General features: G+C 39.3%; 1 protein-coding gene across 3 annotated transcripts in view; it reads left to right on the forward strand.

The window, feature by feature from the left end:
* Positions 1–17,120, forward strand: part of AlaRS (alanine--tRNA ligase, cytoplasmic) — a 144,279-nt gene that overhangs the window by 102,911 nt on the left and 24,248 nt on the right. For all 3 annotated transcript variants that reach the window (XM_090377519.1, XM_090377521.1, XM_090377520.1), the window contains exons 17-18: positions 13,691–13,803; positions 15,171–15,279. In XM_090377519.1, the coding sequence (XP_090233645.1) occupies positions 13,691–13,803; positions 15,171–15,279 (222 nt within the window). The remainder of the gene's footprint in view (positions 1–13,690; positions 13,804–15,170; positions 15,280–17,120) is intronic.

Below are 17,120 nucleotides of genomic sequence, written 5' to 3' on the forward strand. Positions count from 1 at the left end.
TGAGGCCTCCAGGCCTGTGTGCAGTACTCAAGGTGTGGCCTGACCATTCCCTTATACAAAGGATCACCTCTTTTTCCCTACTAGCAAAATTCCTGTATATCATTGACAATACCCCCATGACCTGCTCTGGCAGCCTGTCTGCATAGCTCAGAAAACTTCATATCTGACTGCACAATTACTTCTACTCCAGTGCAGTACTTTGCATTTGTCAATGTTCAACTTCAGTTGCCACTTCTCAGCCCATCTGCCCAAATTTTCTAGATCCTGTTGCAGTAGCACACTGCCATTACTGTCATTAGCAACCCTGCCAACCTTTTTATCATCTGCAAACTTCAACATTAAGCCTGATATACCTTCATCAAGGGGCTTAGAGGGGAACAGGTATCCTGTGTGTTATCAGACACTCAGCCTAAAACACTGATGGATCCAATATCTCTCTATTACAGAAGATTTAGGAGAAGTCCGGTTGGCCTGCCTCCCTAAAATCCACTCATGCACACCTTCTCGATGGTAAGCCCTGTTACGTCACTTAGGTGGCAACGAACGTGTAGAGTGGTTCTCTTCAAGACGCCTGGTCAGCGTGAAGAGGAAAAGACCAAACCCTCCAGCAATATGAAAGCACGATGAAACAAATGGCCCTCAGTCCCCAGCAGCTTTCACTCTCCCTCTTACGGCAGCGAGAGGATTAGAGTGGAAGCAGAGGGTGCTAAGAATCTCTGGGTACGACCAGGCTGCCATGCACGGAAACTGAACTTGGCCTGTTATAACGTAAGAACACTCATCGGTGAAGACAGGATATTAGAGCTGGAAAAGGAATTAGAAAATGTGAATTGGAATATCATTGGTTTGGCTGAAACAAGAAGAAGAAATGAATCACTTATAAGTTTACCAAGTGGAAATCTGCTGTACACCAATGGAAACAGTGAAAGGAGTGAAGGTGGAGTTGGGTTTCTGGTCCATAAAGATTTTAAAAACAACATTTTGGAATTCAAAAGTACATCACCAAGAGTGTCAAGACTAATACTCAAGATTTCTAAGAGATACAAGCTAAAGATTATAATGATTTATGCACCAACATCGAGCCATGATGATGAAGAGGTTGAAGAAATGTACACCGAAATTGAGAGTCTTCTAGATGAGCAGAAAACCCACTACACTATTATTATGGGGGACTTCAATGCTAAGGTTGGAAAAAGACAAAACAGCGCAGAAAGGGGAACTATAGGAAATTTTGGAATTGGTGAAAGAAATGAAAGAGGTGAAAGACTTGTGGAATTTGCAGAATCTCAAGGACTGTCAGTAATGAACACTTTTTTCAAGAAACGGGTGAACAGAAAGTGGACATGGAAGAGTCCAAATGGATTAACTACTAATGAAATCGACTTCATCCTCACTAACAGAAGATATATTGTGAATGATGCTACCGTCCTGAATAAGGTAAATGTTGGAAGTGATCACAGAATGGTAAGATGTACACTTGATATAGATGTAGGAAAGGAAAGGAAAAAACTGACTCGAGTAAATAATACAAAGGTCTTTGAGATAACAGAAGAAGAGAAAAAGCAGTATGTACTGGAACTTAAGAACAAGTATGAGCTTCTGCAGACTGCTGAGCACCAAGATATCGACGAGGAATATTACAACTTTTTGAAAGTGATAAAGCCCAAGAAACCTATAGGGAAAAAGAAATCCAAAGAAGAAAAAATTAGTCAAGAAACACTTGTCATGATGAACCGAAGACGACAAATGAAAAGCAAGAAAAACACTGACAGGGAGAAAATTGAGTATACTGAGTTATGCAAAGCCATTAGAAAGAGACTCAGAGAGGACATAAGAAGATTTAACACAAGAAAAGTAGAACAAGCATTAAGGGAAAACAAAAGATTTAAATCAGCAGCCATGAACAGTAATACAGAAAGACAAAGGATACTGAAACTGAAGAATAGCGATGGTGTACTTATAAACAGCAGAGAAGGCATAATTCAAATAGCAGAAGACTACTATAGAGAATTATACAAGGAGCAGGGGAATGATGCCAGCAGTGGGGAAGATGGATTGCAAAGTAGCAACACATACGACATACCCAATATTCTTCCTGATGAGGTAGAACATGCATTGAAGAAAATGAAGAATCAGAAAGCCCCGGGGGAAGATGAAGTTACTGTAGAGTTGTTAAAATTGGGAGGAAGAGACATAACACAAAAACTGGCAAGGCTCTTCACAAAGTGCATTAGAAAAGGTGTGACGCCTAAGCAGTGGAATAATGCAATCATAGTTTTGCTGCATAAGAAAGGAGATAAATCAGAAATTGGAAATTATAGACCAATTAGCTTGTTATCCCACATCTACAAGTTGTTCACAAGGGTCATTACTAACAGATTAGAAAGAATACTTGATGAGAATCAACCGAAAGAGCAAGCTGGCTTTAGGACAGGATTCTCAACTATGGATCACCTTCACGTAATATCACAGCTAATGGAGAAAGCAAATGAATATAAAACACCATTATGCCTAGCATTTGTGGATTATGAAAAGGCATTTGACTCCATACAGCATAAGGCAATGTTTCGGGCACTGGAAAGACAAGGCATTGATACCCCATATATTATGATTTTGAAGAAAATATACGAGAGTGCTGCCTCCTTTATTAGACTAGACAAAGACAGTAGGAAATTTAAAATTGAGAAAGGAGTTCGACAAGGAGACACAATATCTCCGAAGCTGTTTACTGCTGCCCTTGAGGAAGCTTTCAGAAGATTAGACTGGTCGCAGAAAGGAGTCAATGTGAACGGAGAGTACCTAAACCATTTACGATTTGCAGACGACATTGTGGTCATAAGCCATGATCCCAAAGAATTAGAGGAAAATCTTAATCAGTTATGCACAGCTAGTAAGGATTTTGGACTAAAGATGAATATGGCTAAAACAAAAGTAATGATGAACAAGTATGCCACAGAAAGGGAAATAATGATTGAAGGAGCAGTAATTGAAAAGGTGGAGTCATATACTTATCTGGGACAAGTTATTAGCTGTAATAATGATAAATGGCTGGAAGTCAAGAGAAGAATAAATTTTGGATGGATAGCATTCAGGAAATATAGTCACATACTGAAGAGCAATATCCCAGTTTGTCTGAAACGTAAAATAATGAACCAATGTATACTCCCCACCATGACTTATGGAAGTGAAACTTGGGCACTCACCAAAAGAATGGAAGAGAAGCTGAGAACTACACAGCGAAGAATGGAACGAATCATATTGGGAATCAGACTGTTAGATAAGAAGAGAAACACATGGATTAGGCAACAAACTCAAGTAAAGGACATTCTTATCAAAACTAAAGAACTAAAATGGTCTTGGGCAGGACACATAGCTCGAAGACATGATGACAGATGGACTAAGAAAATAACAGAATGGTACCCAAGAGGAGCTAGAAGAAAACCTGGAAGACAAAGGCGGAGATGGATAGATGATATTCATGAGTTTGTGGGTAGTAAATGGATGTCCAGTGCTCAAAACAGAAGGAACTGGAAAGTTGCTGGAGAGGCCTTCATCCTGCAGTGGATTGAAAATGGCTGATGATGATGATGATGATGATGACCTTCATCAATATCATTGATAAATATACAAAACAACAGTGGACCCAACACTGAACCCTGGGGACTCCACTAATAACATTAGTCCACGAAGAGCAGCGTCCATTGATTACAACTCTCTGTCTTCTCCCACTCAACCACCCTTTTATCCATTGTACCAACTTACACTTAATACCATACTGCTCCATTTTGTACAGTAGTCTTCCTTGCGCAACAGTGTCAAAAGCTTTCCTGAAATCCACATATATGATATCAAATTATTTTTTTGCATCCAGTTCTTTTGTAACCACATCGTAGTATCCAATCAAATTGTTGTGATTATTACAATCAGTTAACAGATTTGACCTCATTTTAGCAGAGTTTGATGCACTTTGTGACATGTGGGAATCTTAGTGTGTGAGATTCTAGACCAGGTCTTTCCCTTTTTAGTATTGCCAACTGATGACGTTAATACGAAAGTCGGTCGTTCATGACTTTTGGCTTCACCAGTCTCATATTTTTAAAGTTTAAATTAATTCTTCAATGACAACTAGGGATGAAGTTGTGCACTTCTACTTCCGTGAGCTTATTTTAATTCCGTGTTCATACAAGCATCACAATTTTAACTTATTCTAAATTATTTTAAACTACCTTAAGCCTCAAATTATTCTCCCATCCTAACTCCACGTAACGTAGCAGATTATCTAAGGTGAGTACCGCTCATTAAGCTCTATGCTATTCAAACTTTGAGTCCTTGAGCTAGTTTCACATATTGATATCTTTTTTAACAATGAAGAGATTTGAGGAAAACTTAATTTCACGAAAACTAAATTAGTTTAAAAACATGAATGAAATCCATAAAAAGCATTGCTTTGCAAACACAGAACTCTTGATTTGAAGCAAACAAAAACCATAGCCAACTGGGAAGGAAGACAGCTAAATGTGCTTGGCACACATTATTGCCAGAACTGCCACTCAGTTCTGACAATAACTTGCATTTTATGGTTTGTGTTGATTTGTATGATGTGCCATTATCAAAGTACATGATGAAAAATAATATTAGGAAATAGCCAATACTATTTAGCCATATGTAGTTTAATCATTAGTATTTAGGTGGTAGATGATTTTCATCAACTGGTGAAACACTTTGCTTATTGGAGGTTTGAAGTGGTGAAACCCATGTTTAGTCTCTAGAGCAAAGTTTCCGTCATTCCCCTCCCCCCATACTTCTCCTTCAACCCATGCACAGTACTAAGTAATACCAAACACGAAAGGTTTTGATACCTTTCGTGTTTGGGGTTTTCATAAAAAAAAAAATATATATATATATATATATATATATAATGAAAGAAGAAAATAGGGAGTTCAGCTGGAAAGATAAATCATTAGATAAATGATTTATCTTTCCAGCTCCTATTTCAAATTCCTATTATAATGCTCCTGCTTATAGCACTATCCCACACTTAGCACTCTTTTCTTCTGGTCCCAAAATAAATCCTGTGAAGTGGGAGATCCTGTTTATAGTGTTCTTTGTGCTGATGACTTTGAAATCTCTTTAACAAGAGTATATAAAATTGAACATTGTGCTTTGAATGTCATAATATATGTCAAACCTTCATTGGTTACTGCTTGGGGGTTTGGTTCCTACCAGCAGTCCAATGTAGGGGTGTATTTCTCTTGCAGTTCAAGTTGCCACAAAGAACATATCTGAGAATAAATGGGGCTGTAGTACTGGGATTCATTGCTTAAATATAAATATTTATATTTATATCCACTAAAAATTTTAATACACATTTAATTACAAATGGTTTGCAGCTTTCAAGGTTAAACGGGCCACGTCAGCAAATACTAACAAAATGGAGATGTTAGAGACAAAATTTTAGAGGATACAGTTGTGCGCGCAATGAGGCGTGCGTGGGCATGAGCTTGACCATTCAACCACTAGATTGGTGTTTGTTGTTGCTGCATGGACATCTGTGGTTATGCTTCCATAGTCTCAAAACAGTTGCCTCCAAGATAGGGCGTAGTCTCATTCACTCACTTGCTGCGGTTAATAGTTCTTGAATTATATGATATATTAAGTGACTCTAGCCAGAGGCGGTGGCGAAAGTGTCAGGACTGGTCAATCACTTTGTAGTCGTGCTTGGGATTAAGGTCAGACATGGTGGGTCGACAAGAAGTTGGCATTAGCATTTAGCATTAGTAGAGGCATTTGATGCAAGAAAGCAAGCTTATGCAGCATCAGCCAAAAAAAAAAAAAAAAAAAAAAAAGTAACATAAATAAATAAAAATAACCACTTCCACTTCACCCCTCTGTTCGTTCGAAATACCTGTCCAGCTGAGCCTTAAACTTATTTAGGCTATCAACTTCCACGACAAGGGATGGAAGTCTGTTCCACCCACCAACCACCCGCTGGCTAAAGGCAAATTTCCGCACATCTATCCTACACCTGTCTTTCCTCAATTTGAATTTATGCCCTCTCAGGTGATTTTTCTGAGCTAGAGGAAGAATCCCATCAGCATTGAGCATGCTCAAACCATTCATGGCTTTGTACACCTCTATCAGATCACCCCGCTGGTGCCTAGTTTCCAGACACTGTAATTTGCAAAACTTAAGCCTTTCTTCGTAAGAGAACCCCTTTGTCCCATTCACCAATCTAGTTGCCCTTCTCTGTACTCGTTCCAGCAGCTCTACATCCTTCCTGAAATGAGGCCTCCAGGCCTGTATACAGTACTCTAGGTGTGGCCTGACCATTGCCTTATACAAGGGAATAATCACCTCCTTATCCCTGCTAGAAAAATTCCTATATATCATTGACAATACACCATGAGCTACTCTTGCAGCTCGTCTGCACTGCTCAGAGAACTTCATATCTGCCTGCACCACCACCCCCAGGTCCCTTTCATTCTCTACCACTGTCAGTGTAGTACCACAGAGTTGATACGTTGCTCTGGGGTTGCTGTTTCCCATATGTAGTACTTTACATTTGTCAATGTTAAACTTCATTTGCCACCTCGAAGCCCATCTGCTCAACCTTTCCAAATCCTGTTGCAGCAGCATAGTGTCAGTAGTGTCCTTGACAACCCTGCCAACCTTCGTATCGTCTGCAAACTTGGACATTAAGCCTGATATACCATCATCAATATCATTTATAAATACAGAAAACAATAAAGGCCCCAATACTGAACCCTGAGGGACTCCACTAATAACATTAGTCCACGATGAGCAGTGTCCATTGATTACCACTCTCTGTCTTCTCCCCCTCAACCACCCCTTTATCCATAGCAGCAACTTGCCTCCAATGCCACACTGCTCCAATTTGTGCAGCAGTCTTCCATGTGCAACAGTATCAAAAGCCTTTCTAAGATCCAAGTATATAATATCAAAGTTATTCCCTGCATCCAGTTCTTTTGTGACTGCATCATAGTATCCAATCAAATTGGTCAGGCAAGACTTCCCCTTAACAAAACCATGCTGTGTCCTAGCTATAAATGAAGTCTTGTCTAGATGATCCTGCAGTGCTTCTTTCACCAGTGCCTCCATTAATTTTCCGGGAACAGAAGTTAAACTCACAGGTCTATAATTACTTGTGTCAGCCTTTGATCCCCCTTTGTGAATTGGGGTCACATTTGCACATCTCCAGTCAATGGGTACCTCCCCTGAGTCCAAGGAAGCTCTCATAATTATGGCTAAGGGTTTGCTTACCTCCTTTGCTGCCTCCTTTAATATAACTGGATAGATCCCATCCACCCCAGGTGCCTTTCTTGTGTTTATCTTCAACAATTTCTCCTCCACTTTGCTCTCAGTTATTACAAGATTCTCTAGCTTACTGCTAGAGTTGAATACACCTCTGGCATTCCCCTCGCTGAATAACTCCTCATGTGTGAATGTCGATGCAAAATATTCATTTAGTTTGTTAGCTACCCGAGCAGGGTCATCAACAGTTGACCCATCGATCTCAAGTGGACCAATCTGATTCATCCCCTTCCTTCTCGAGTTTACATAAGTAAAGAACTCTTTGCTGTTTTTCTTCGCATCCCTTGCCAAGGATCTCTCGTAATCTGCCTTCGCCTGCCTAACCTCCTTTGTAACTTGGTTACAGATCAACTTGTATCTATCATAGGTGTCCGTGTCACGTGTTAATTTGTATGTATCCCATGCATTTTTCTTCTCTGCCATATGCCTCATTAGTTCATCTGACAACCATTTAGGCCTAAACCTTGAACAATATTTCTTAGTTGGTATGTAAAGCCTAGTAGCTTCCACGATAAGTTCTTTGAATGCTTCCCATTTTGAATTTGCTGTTGGCAATATCATCAGTTGATCCCACTGTATAGAATTTAAATACTGTCTCAGTCCATTGTAGTCGCCTTTACGAAAGCAATACCCCTTCCCTTTACCCCTAATGGTAGTTACCTCTTTGAGTAACTCCCACTTCAGCACACTGTGATCACTGCCACCAAGTGGTTCATTTATCTGCAGATTCTTAATGCATGAAGAATCACTACTGATAATCAAATCAAGAGTATTACTCTCTCTAGTTGCCTCCCGAACATGCTGATGTAGAAAACAATCATCCAATAAATCCACAAAAGCCTTGCTACTGTGTGAGTGACCAGCCCCCAAATTCCAGTCAATATCTGGGAAATTAAAATCCCCCATTATAAGACTCTCTGATTTACTGGCCCACTCTATTTCTCCGAACAGTTTCTTATTATACTCATCAGAGTCATTAGGCCTATAGCACACTCCTACTCTCAATTTTGATCTCCCAATGCTTATGTCACACCAAACTGACTCGACACTGCACTGTCCAGCGATGTCGACTGGCTTCACTTCCTTGGATTTTATGTGTTTTTTAACTAATAGCATAACCCCTCCTCCCTTCCTATCCTGTCTATCCTTTCTGTAGACATTGTACTCCCCAAATTCCAGTTCTGCATTTCTTATATCTGTGTGACACCACGTCTCTGAAATCCCCACAATATCTGCCTTTGATGTTTTGAGCAATACCTCAAATTCATCAAATTTATTTACTAAACTCCTAGCATTGGTGTACACACAAGTATACATGCACCTGTTCTTTTTCTTAGCTACCCTAACACAACCCATGTGTTTACTTGTACCCCAATGATTCCCAGCAGTCTCTGAAATATCCTGCATCTTATTTTCCAGGCTGCGGCTCATTCCAGTAGAAGCAGTGCAAGAATCACTTTCACCTCTGCCAGTGGCTACTGTTAATCTATTAGTCCTTGTATCCCCCAATCTAGCAGTTTTCCGACCCACCTAACATTGCCTCGATAGCATCAGCAAACATTCTTGCACCCTTTCTATTTAAGTGTATCCCATCCCTGTAGAAGCAGTCTCTCCTGTTAACAAGTACAGACCAGGCTGAAAAAAATTCTACCCCTTGAGCCCTGCACAATCTTTCCAGGGCCGAATTGATTGACAGGGCTCTCATCATATACTCCCTCCTATCGTGTCTGGGCAGAATTGCAGACACTTTCAATTTCAACCCTAATTCACGGCTTTTTTTCATCAGTGACCTGTACTTGTCAAGTAATTCCGCCGGTCTCCTACTCTTAATGTCATTAGTGCCAACGTGTACAACTATATCACCTTTTGTGCCCTTAAAAGATGATATCCGCTCTACAACGTCATCAACTTTTGCCCCTGGCAGACATACCCTGGTCCTATTCCACCTATCCTTTTTACAAAGCATGTTTCCCGTTTCCCTGACAATAGAGTCACCAACAACTACTAGTTCCTTTGGGACCAGCGCATTCTGCCTTGGGGGTTGCCGCTGTGTTCCGTGATGACCAAGTGCAAGCTCTGGCATTGGTGTGGGCAGCTGAGAGCTTGATGGGCCCCTCACTTGTAATCCTTCGAGGGCATCCACCCTATCCTTCAAGCTCTCATATAGGCCCATAACAACGCTGAGTTGTCGCCTTATCTCCTTACACTCCTTGCATCGCACACACACAAAGACATCCCCCATGGCAGTATCATGTCCCATACTTGACTGCTCCGCAAACATCAAGCAAATAGTGCATCTTACAAGGCTGTGATTCAGAGGACAACTGCCCCCCTCAGTTCTCCCCTGGGCCACAGCATTCCCATTAGCTTGAGCCCTTTGCTTTGCTGCTCTGGTTTGAGTCATGATTTAGATTTACTTTCAATAAAATTTCAATTTCTGTACAAAATTAAATCCTAAACTTGTATCCAAACACAGTTATAACGCTATATTTATGTTTCAGTAACGAGTGTTATCTACGGAATATTTACGTTTCAGTAACGAGTGTTATCTGCGAAATCCCTTTATATAACTTTCGTATCAAGTTATGTATTAATTATTTGTTTTTACTAATTATTTATGTTACGTAACCTAAGTGGTTATATGTATAATTAATTATGTTAAATAAAATTAATTATATTACGTTTGTAATCTAAGTCGTTATATGTATTTATTTAAACGTACAATTTAACTGCTAACGAAGTTCAACTAACGCTATCTAGTGTTCTGTGATTGTGGATTGGTCAGACTCAGCAAGGCGAATCGATCTGTTGTGCTCTTCAAGGCGGTCTTGCAGGCATCTTGAGGTCTCCCCTATGTAGCAGCTGTTACAATCTTTGCAGGTTATGCGGTGTACTATACTGCTGCGCAAGAGAGGTGCGACCGGAGTATTCACGTTGGAAACCAGAGAATGCAAGTTTCTACCAGGTAGCTGCATGCATTTTATGTTGTATTCTCGAAGGATTTTTGAAACCTGGCCCGACATGCCCTTATAGTAGGGAATGTAGGCGGTAGGTACATTGTCGCAAGTTGATGGCGGCCTTGGGAAGCACTGCGATGGTGCACACGGCCCACCCACTCCAACCTTAATCACCGACATCACGCCGCTCTTTCCTCCATAAGAATAGACAACACCATCATCATGCTTCCTGCTGACAAGGGATGTCGCACTGTCGTATTGGACCAGTCGGCCTATCTAGAGAAAGCCCTCATCCTAGAAGACCCCAACATCTATGAACCTGTGACAGATCTGCTTATCAAAGTCTTGGGACGCCTGGAGTCAGACGTAAACAAATTCATCTATGCATGATTTAAAGCGAAAAAAATTTCTGCTTCAACTCAGTGACTTCTTCATGCCACAGGCTGCCAACTACCTCAGTTTTATGGCCTGCCTAAGATTCATAAGCCAGGCGTTCCGCTCCGACCCATTGTGTCCTGCTGCAGTGCGCCTACATATGAACTATCCAAATATATTGCATGACTCCTCACACCTCTTGTAGGAAATACCATCCACACTGTCACTAACAGTGGAGAGTTCGTTCACCTTATTAATGAGCTCTCAATCTCTGACAACGAGTTTATGGCATCATTCAATGTAGTGTCCCTGTTTACATCGATTCCTGTCCAACAGGCCTTAAGCTGCACCAAGAGGTTTCTAGAGAATGACCCAAACCTACCAAGCAGAACATCACTGTCCACTCATGGCATCTGTACCGCCCTCAACCTGTGTTTGTCAGGCAGCGTCATTACCTTTGACGATTCCTTATACAAGCAGGTGCATGGCACTGCCATGGGCTTTCCTGTTAGTTCTGTCATGGCCAACATTGCCATGGAAGAATTGGAAGAATAGATATTCCTGAACCCACCTGTACCTATTACAGCATGCTGCAGATACGTCATGACATCTTCACCATCATCCCATGTGGTTCTGAAACAACATTACTGTAGTACCTCAATTCCTTGTCAGTGTTCATCCAGTTCACTTTAGAGTTAGAAGTGGATGGATCCCTTTTATTCTTGGGTATCCTGGTAAAACCCGTGGGCCCACACCTGGAAACCTCAGTATACTGCAAGCCAATGTGGTGCGGTCAGTTCACCAACTACAGATCTGGCCATACCCTAAGCCATCTCAACAGCATCGCCCTCATCCTGTTCTCCCGCGCTTGGAGCCACTCCAGCACAGATGAAGCTAGGAGCAACGAGATTTCCAGAGTGAGGACAGACTTGGTCAATTGTGACTATCCATCCCACATTTTGGGCAAGTGCTTATTGCAAGCGCAGGAGCTCGCGATCCACCCGAGACTGCCATCAACTCATGACAATGTACCTACTGCCTACATTCCCTACTATCCGGGCATGTCGGACCAGATTTCAAAAATCCTTCAAGAATACAACATAAAATGCGTGCAGCTACCTGGTAGAAACTTGCATTCTCTGGTTTCCAGCGTGAAGACCCCAGTCGCCCCTCTCTGTCCCAAGAAGTGTAGTATACTGCATAACATGCAAAGATTGTAACAGCTGCTACATAGGGGAGACCTCGAGATGTCTTCAAGACTGCCTTACAGAGCACGACAGATTGATTTGCCTTGCTGAGACTGACCAATCCGCAATCGCGGAACATTTCTGGTCGACCCACCATGACCTTAATCCCAAGCGTGACTTCGAAGTGATTGACCAGTCCGGACACTTTTGCTTCTTGCTAGACTCACGTAATATATCATGTAATTCAAGAACTATGAACTGCAGCAAGGGAATGAGACTAGATAAGCACTGGAAGCATAACCACACACACATATCCATGCAGCAACAATGAACACCAATCTAGTGGTTGAATGGTCAGACTCATGCCCACGCACGTCTCATTGCGCACACAGTTGTATCCTTTAAAATTTTGTCTCTAACGTCTCCATTCTGTTAGTATTTGCTGACAAAGAGGCCCGTTTAGCCTTGAAAGCTGCAAACCATTTGTAATTAAATGTGTATTAAAATTTTTAGTGGATATACGTATTTATATTTATATTTAAGAATACATTCCAGCCTAAACACCAAACAGTTATGGTCTTCTCTAGACCTCTTTTATATAGAATATTTTATCATTTAACAGAGATAACATTAGCAGGTAACAGTTCACTTTGGAATTTACTGGTTTCTGGATGGCATGTGCAGTGCTGGTTAAATAAGTAAATATATTTTTATGCTTGATATAGTCAGGTGAGTTCACTTTAACTACTTAAGGTTTATCCCAGATTTATAAGCATTAACAATGTAATGTGCATTTTTTGTAGTGGTGGTGTATACCTTTGACCTTGCAGTGGGCATACTGCTAGTCATGTGTGCTACTGCAGGACATCTTGTGTATAGGTAGATGGCCTTGGACTAATACTTCATACGTTCTTGGTGTAAAATAAAAGTGCATGGTTTTCTTTGAGGATAACATAAGGTCTCTGAGTCCATACGAGTAGTTTCTTTTAGCTGTATGCCATTACTTATGTGGCCAGAAGCTTAAGGATGCCAAAGAAACGATATCAACGTAAACCACATTTACCTACTGAGAAGGCATTGTATAAGTTGCTTGGGTATTGCAGTTGTGAATAAGAAACACTTCTCTGCCCAGAAATATATTTGCATTTGGTTTGTAATGAAGTTGCACTACCCTTACCACTGTTGTTTGCATCGTTACCATCTCTTCAGAGGGTGGGAAAATTGTGACAGTTATATTGCACCTGAGAGATTAGTGCCTTCTCAGTAAAAAAATAGGTATTTTTAGGTGAATTTGGGTTTCTTAAGTCTATTGTTACAAATAAGCAAATGTTGAATATTTATCTTATCAGTGAGCACAGTGTTGAATAATTATCTTAACAGTGAGCACAGAATTTTTAAAAGATTTATTTTTAAATTTTATGACTAGATGCCATTTTGAATCTCGTACTGCAGATTTAATTTGCTTGTTTTGCCATGCACTATATTGATAAGGGGATGTCTGCCCACTCTGAATGCCAACCCAGTATTAACTTTGTACAGGCACAAAGCTTTCAAAAGCTCTCTTCTTTGAATTTTGAATCTTGTTAATATTCAAAGAAGAAAGCTTTTGAAAGCTTTCTTTTGAGAATTGGGAGAAGTAGTTCTCCCAATAGAAAATTGGGCTTTCACCCTTAAACAAGGGTCTTTCATTTTATTAAAGCAAAATGTAAATGTTATCAACTGAATAAAGGTATTTAATGAAGTGAATGCTTGCATTGATGGTTAACAGGATTGTGCAATTTATGTAAAATATTAGAAGTATTTAGCTATCACTATGTTTAAGATATAATCTTTGTGCAGACATATCCTGATCCTGTCCGAGTAGTGTCTGTTGGCATTCCTGTTGATGTTTTGGTGGCAGATCCATCTGGACCTGGAGGATCAGTTACATCTGTAGAATTCTGTGGTGGAACGTAAGTGGCAGATTCTTATAATTGTGCTGTGTTAGTATATTTATTGAAATTAATTATTGATTATGGGTCCTTAAATCAGTTGATTATTGGGTAAATTTCACTTATACAGGTAACAGCATTAATGTTTCCCAGAAATTTTAATGCCATACTCCCAAATAAGAGTATGTTTAGCATTCTTTATGATTATTGTGTTTTATTAAGATGGCAGATTTGAAAGAACAAGTTCTACAGGGTCAAAACATTAAGTAACACTTTTACTAGGGGATCTCACAATGTTTATGAGAGGCCATAGGCTAAAATATCCAGAGATAAGAGCAAAGTAGGAATTAGTTGCTATGTTTTAATAAATGAAATGAGCAAATACTCATTTAAACTGCCTTCTCTATGCAATGATTTCTGACCAAGAACAAGCCCTGGTCTGCGATCCTCTATACCCCCCAGAGCCAATTCCCTATGATTTCTTTTATTTGTAAGACTAAAATTTAAACTCAAAAGGACTTAGATTTATATTTTGTAGATCCAACAAAACACAGACCAGTAAAAGAAGAATAATGAAATGGAGGTTCCAGGAGCACTATTATTAGCAACAGAATTGCTGGATAAGGGTGTTACTCACAGTGGGACTTATTAAAGATGTCAAAGATGTAGCACCATAAATAATTGTTAGAAGTTTCTCTGTCTTTTTTTTTTTTTTTTTTTTTTTTAAGATTGTGCAAACCTTTAAGTAGCACTTTATATCAAGAATGATACATACTTGACAAATGTCTGGATTACAATAGACTCCATCTTCCTTGACCTTCGCTGTTCTGTTTCTCACTGTTACTTTGGCAAAATAAAAATAGTAAAATTACAGCTTCTGTGTTCAGAATCTTAAAATAATTCTGTGAATCTCTATTTATTTTCATTAATGAATTAGCTGCTAACACTTGATGTTTAATGAATTGGCTATTAGTTGTGCTAAAATGTGTTGCATAAAATGTGGACTGTGCAAAACACTATATGTTGTACTCTGTGTTACGTGAATGTTTACTGCATTATTTTATTTTTCTGTGGTGCGGAATTTATTAAAGTGTCTTTCAGTAAGATACCAAAGAAATATGACATGGCATTTCACAAGATGTATTGTTCAAGATTTTCTGTGTATTATGAAATCTGTAAAAGGTAATGTATTTGCTTTGCCCAATTAAACCATTTAGTTTGGAATTATGGTGTTATTTGTTTTGAGTAATAACTCACAAATATGTGGGTTATGACTCCAAACCTTAATGCTAAGTTACTAATGTTCTCTATAATTTTATAGATAACATTAGTATTAATTTTAATATTGTGAATTACGGGTGAGATTCTGATATAGAAATTTTTTTTAGTCACTTGAAACGAAGTGGTCACATTGAACACTTTGTCATAGCTAGTGAGGAAGCCATTGCCAAAGGTATCAGGAGAATCGTAGCTCTTACGGGACCTGAAGCAGCCAAGGTGATTTGGAAATTTCTGCTTCTTAATTTTTAATATTATAATTATTTGAAATATTAATGCAAACATTTCTGTTTTGCTAGGTGTCAGTTATTTGCATGCAAAAAAATAAATATATTGAAGCTAATATTGAAAGAGGATAACATTTTAGTTTTTGCTAGTAGAAAGCTTGGCTATTATTATTAGCATACTTTATTATATTATTCATAAAGTAAAAAGATACTTCCCTAAAATATATAATAATTAATTAATTATGCATTCAAGGAAATTATTAGAGATATTTCACCATGGTCCTAAACAGTTCATTGAGTAGCTAGGAGAAACTTGTTAATGTTAGACTTGCATTTTTTTTTTTTTTTTTTTTTTCAATTATGATTTTCAGGAAATACATATAGAGAAAGGCTGTTCCAGAGAACAAGGAGGTTACATCAATTAGTTTGCAGATGAACTTTACAGTAATACAGAAATAGTTGCTGGCTAGTTAATGCACATAGCTTTGAACTGGCTTTGAAGAGAAAGAGAAAGAGAGATGTAGAATGAGAGATACCAATTCAGAAGAACAGTACTTATCTGTAGAACGGGAATGTAGCAGAAATCTTAAAGTTGGTAGGAGTGGAATGAATTTCAAAAGAGGGATTGTTAATTGACCTTATTGCTCTCCTTTGGATTGAGGTGAGAAGTTTTGTAGAACTTTAGAAGGAACCTCTGCAAATGTGGAAACAGCCTGTCATTGTAAAACAATTTGAGATTTTTACAGAATTAGCAGCTGCTCAGGAAAAATAACACTGGAAGCAAAAGTGAAAATCTTCCTTTTCACATCATACTTCCTGGAGATTAACATTTAAGGAAATGATTATGGTTATTTGTGTGGTGCAAGGTTTGGCAAACTTGAAAGTGTAATGTAAGGTAACCATCATCAACAATAAATGGAAGGTTATTGATGTATAAGAGAAAAGGGAGTAGGTAAAAAAGAGAAATTGGAGATACTTTAATATTGGTTGAGAATTTAAAAGAGGGCCATCTGCCATCACATAAAGTGAGTAGCCATTTGTCACCCAGTTGCAAAAAAGGCAGAAAATAAGACCAGGATGTAGCTTGTGTAGAAGACCATTATACCAAATCTGTTAAAATGCCATTGAAATGTCAACACTCAACACTCATTAAATGCAGACATTGTAAGGATAGCAGAGATGTGTGAAATAAGACATAAGTGATGCTGAATTCGAATATGGGAAGTACAATGTATACAGGAAGGACATAACAGGACAGGATGGGTTATTCTCTTAGTTAAGAAACATATTAAATTAAATTTTCTTTTTATATTCCTGCACGACAACCAAGAGGCGCCTCCGTAGCCAGGTGGGAAGGAGTAGCAGTGCATAGCACACTCTTCTTGATTAGACCGGGGTTCGAGCCCGTCACCACCAAATACGGAAGATGCGGAAAGGGCAGGGAATGATCACCATATATCCCGGAGCAATATGGCCTTAGTTGCTAATGCTCCTAAAAACCAAATAACAAACAATAACAAACGACAACCAAGTCAGTAGAGTTTACAATAAATCGTCGATACAAATATTTATCGTATTTAGTAATCAAGGGCTTGAGCCCTGGTCACTCAAGGAACGTGTGCTATGCACTCTCGCTCCAGACCACTCGGTTACGTCAGGCCTTATTAAGTCTAAGGCAGTGCATCCAGTCGACATGGGTGACCAATGCAATGTTGAGTCAATTTGGTGTGATATAAGCACTGGGAAAGCAGAATTAAGAGTAAGAGTATGTTATAGGCCTAATGACCGTGATGAGTATACCAAACAGCTATACAGAGAAATAGAGTGAGCCAA

This window comes from Mastigoproctus giganteus, chromosome 7 (assembly GCF_048544385.1).
Source record: "Mastigoproctus giganteus isolate SK-2022 chromosome 7, ASM4854438v1, whole genome shotgun sequence".
Classification (NCBI taxonomy): domain Eukaryota; kingdom Metazoa; phylum Arthropoda; class Arachnida; order Uropygi; family Thelyphonidae; genus Mastigoproctus; species Mastigoproctus giganteus.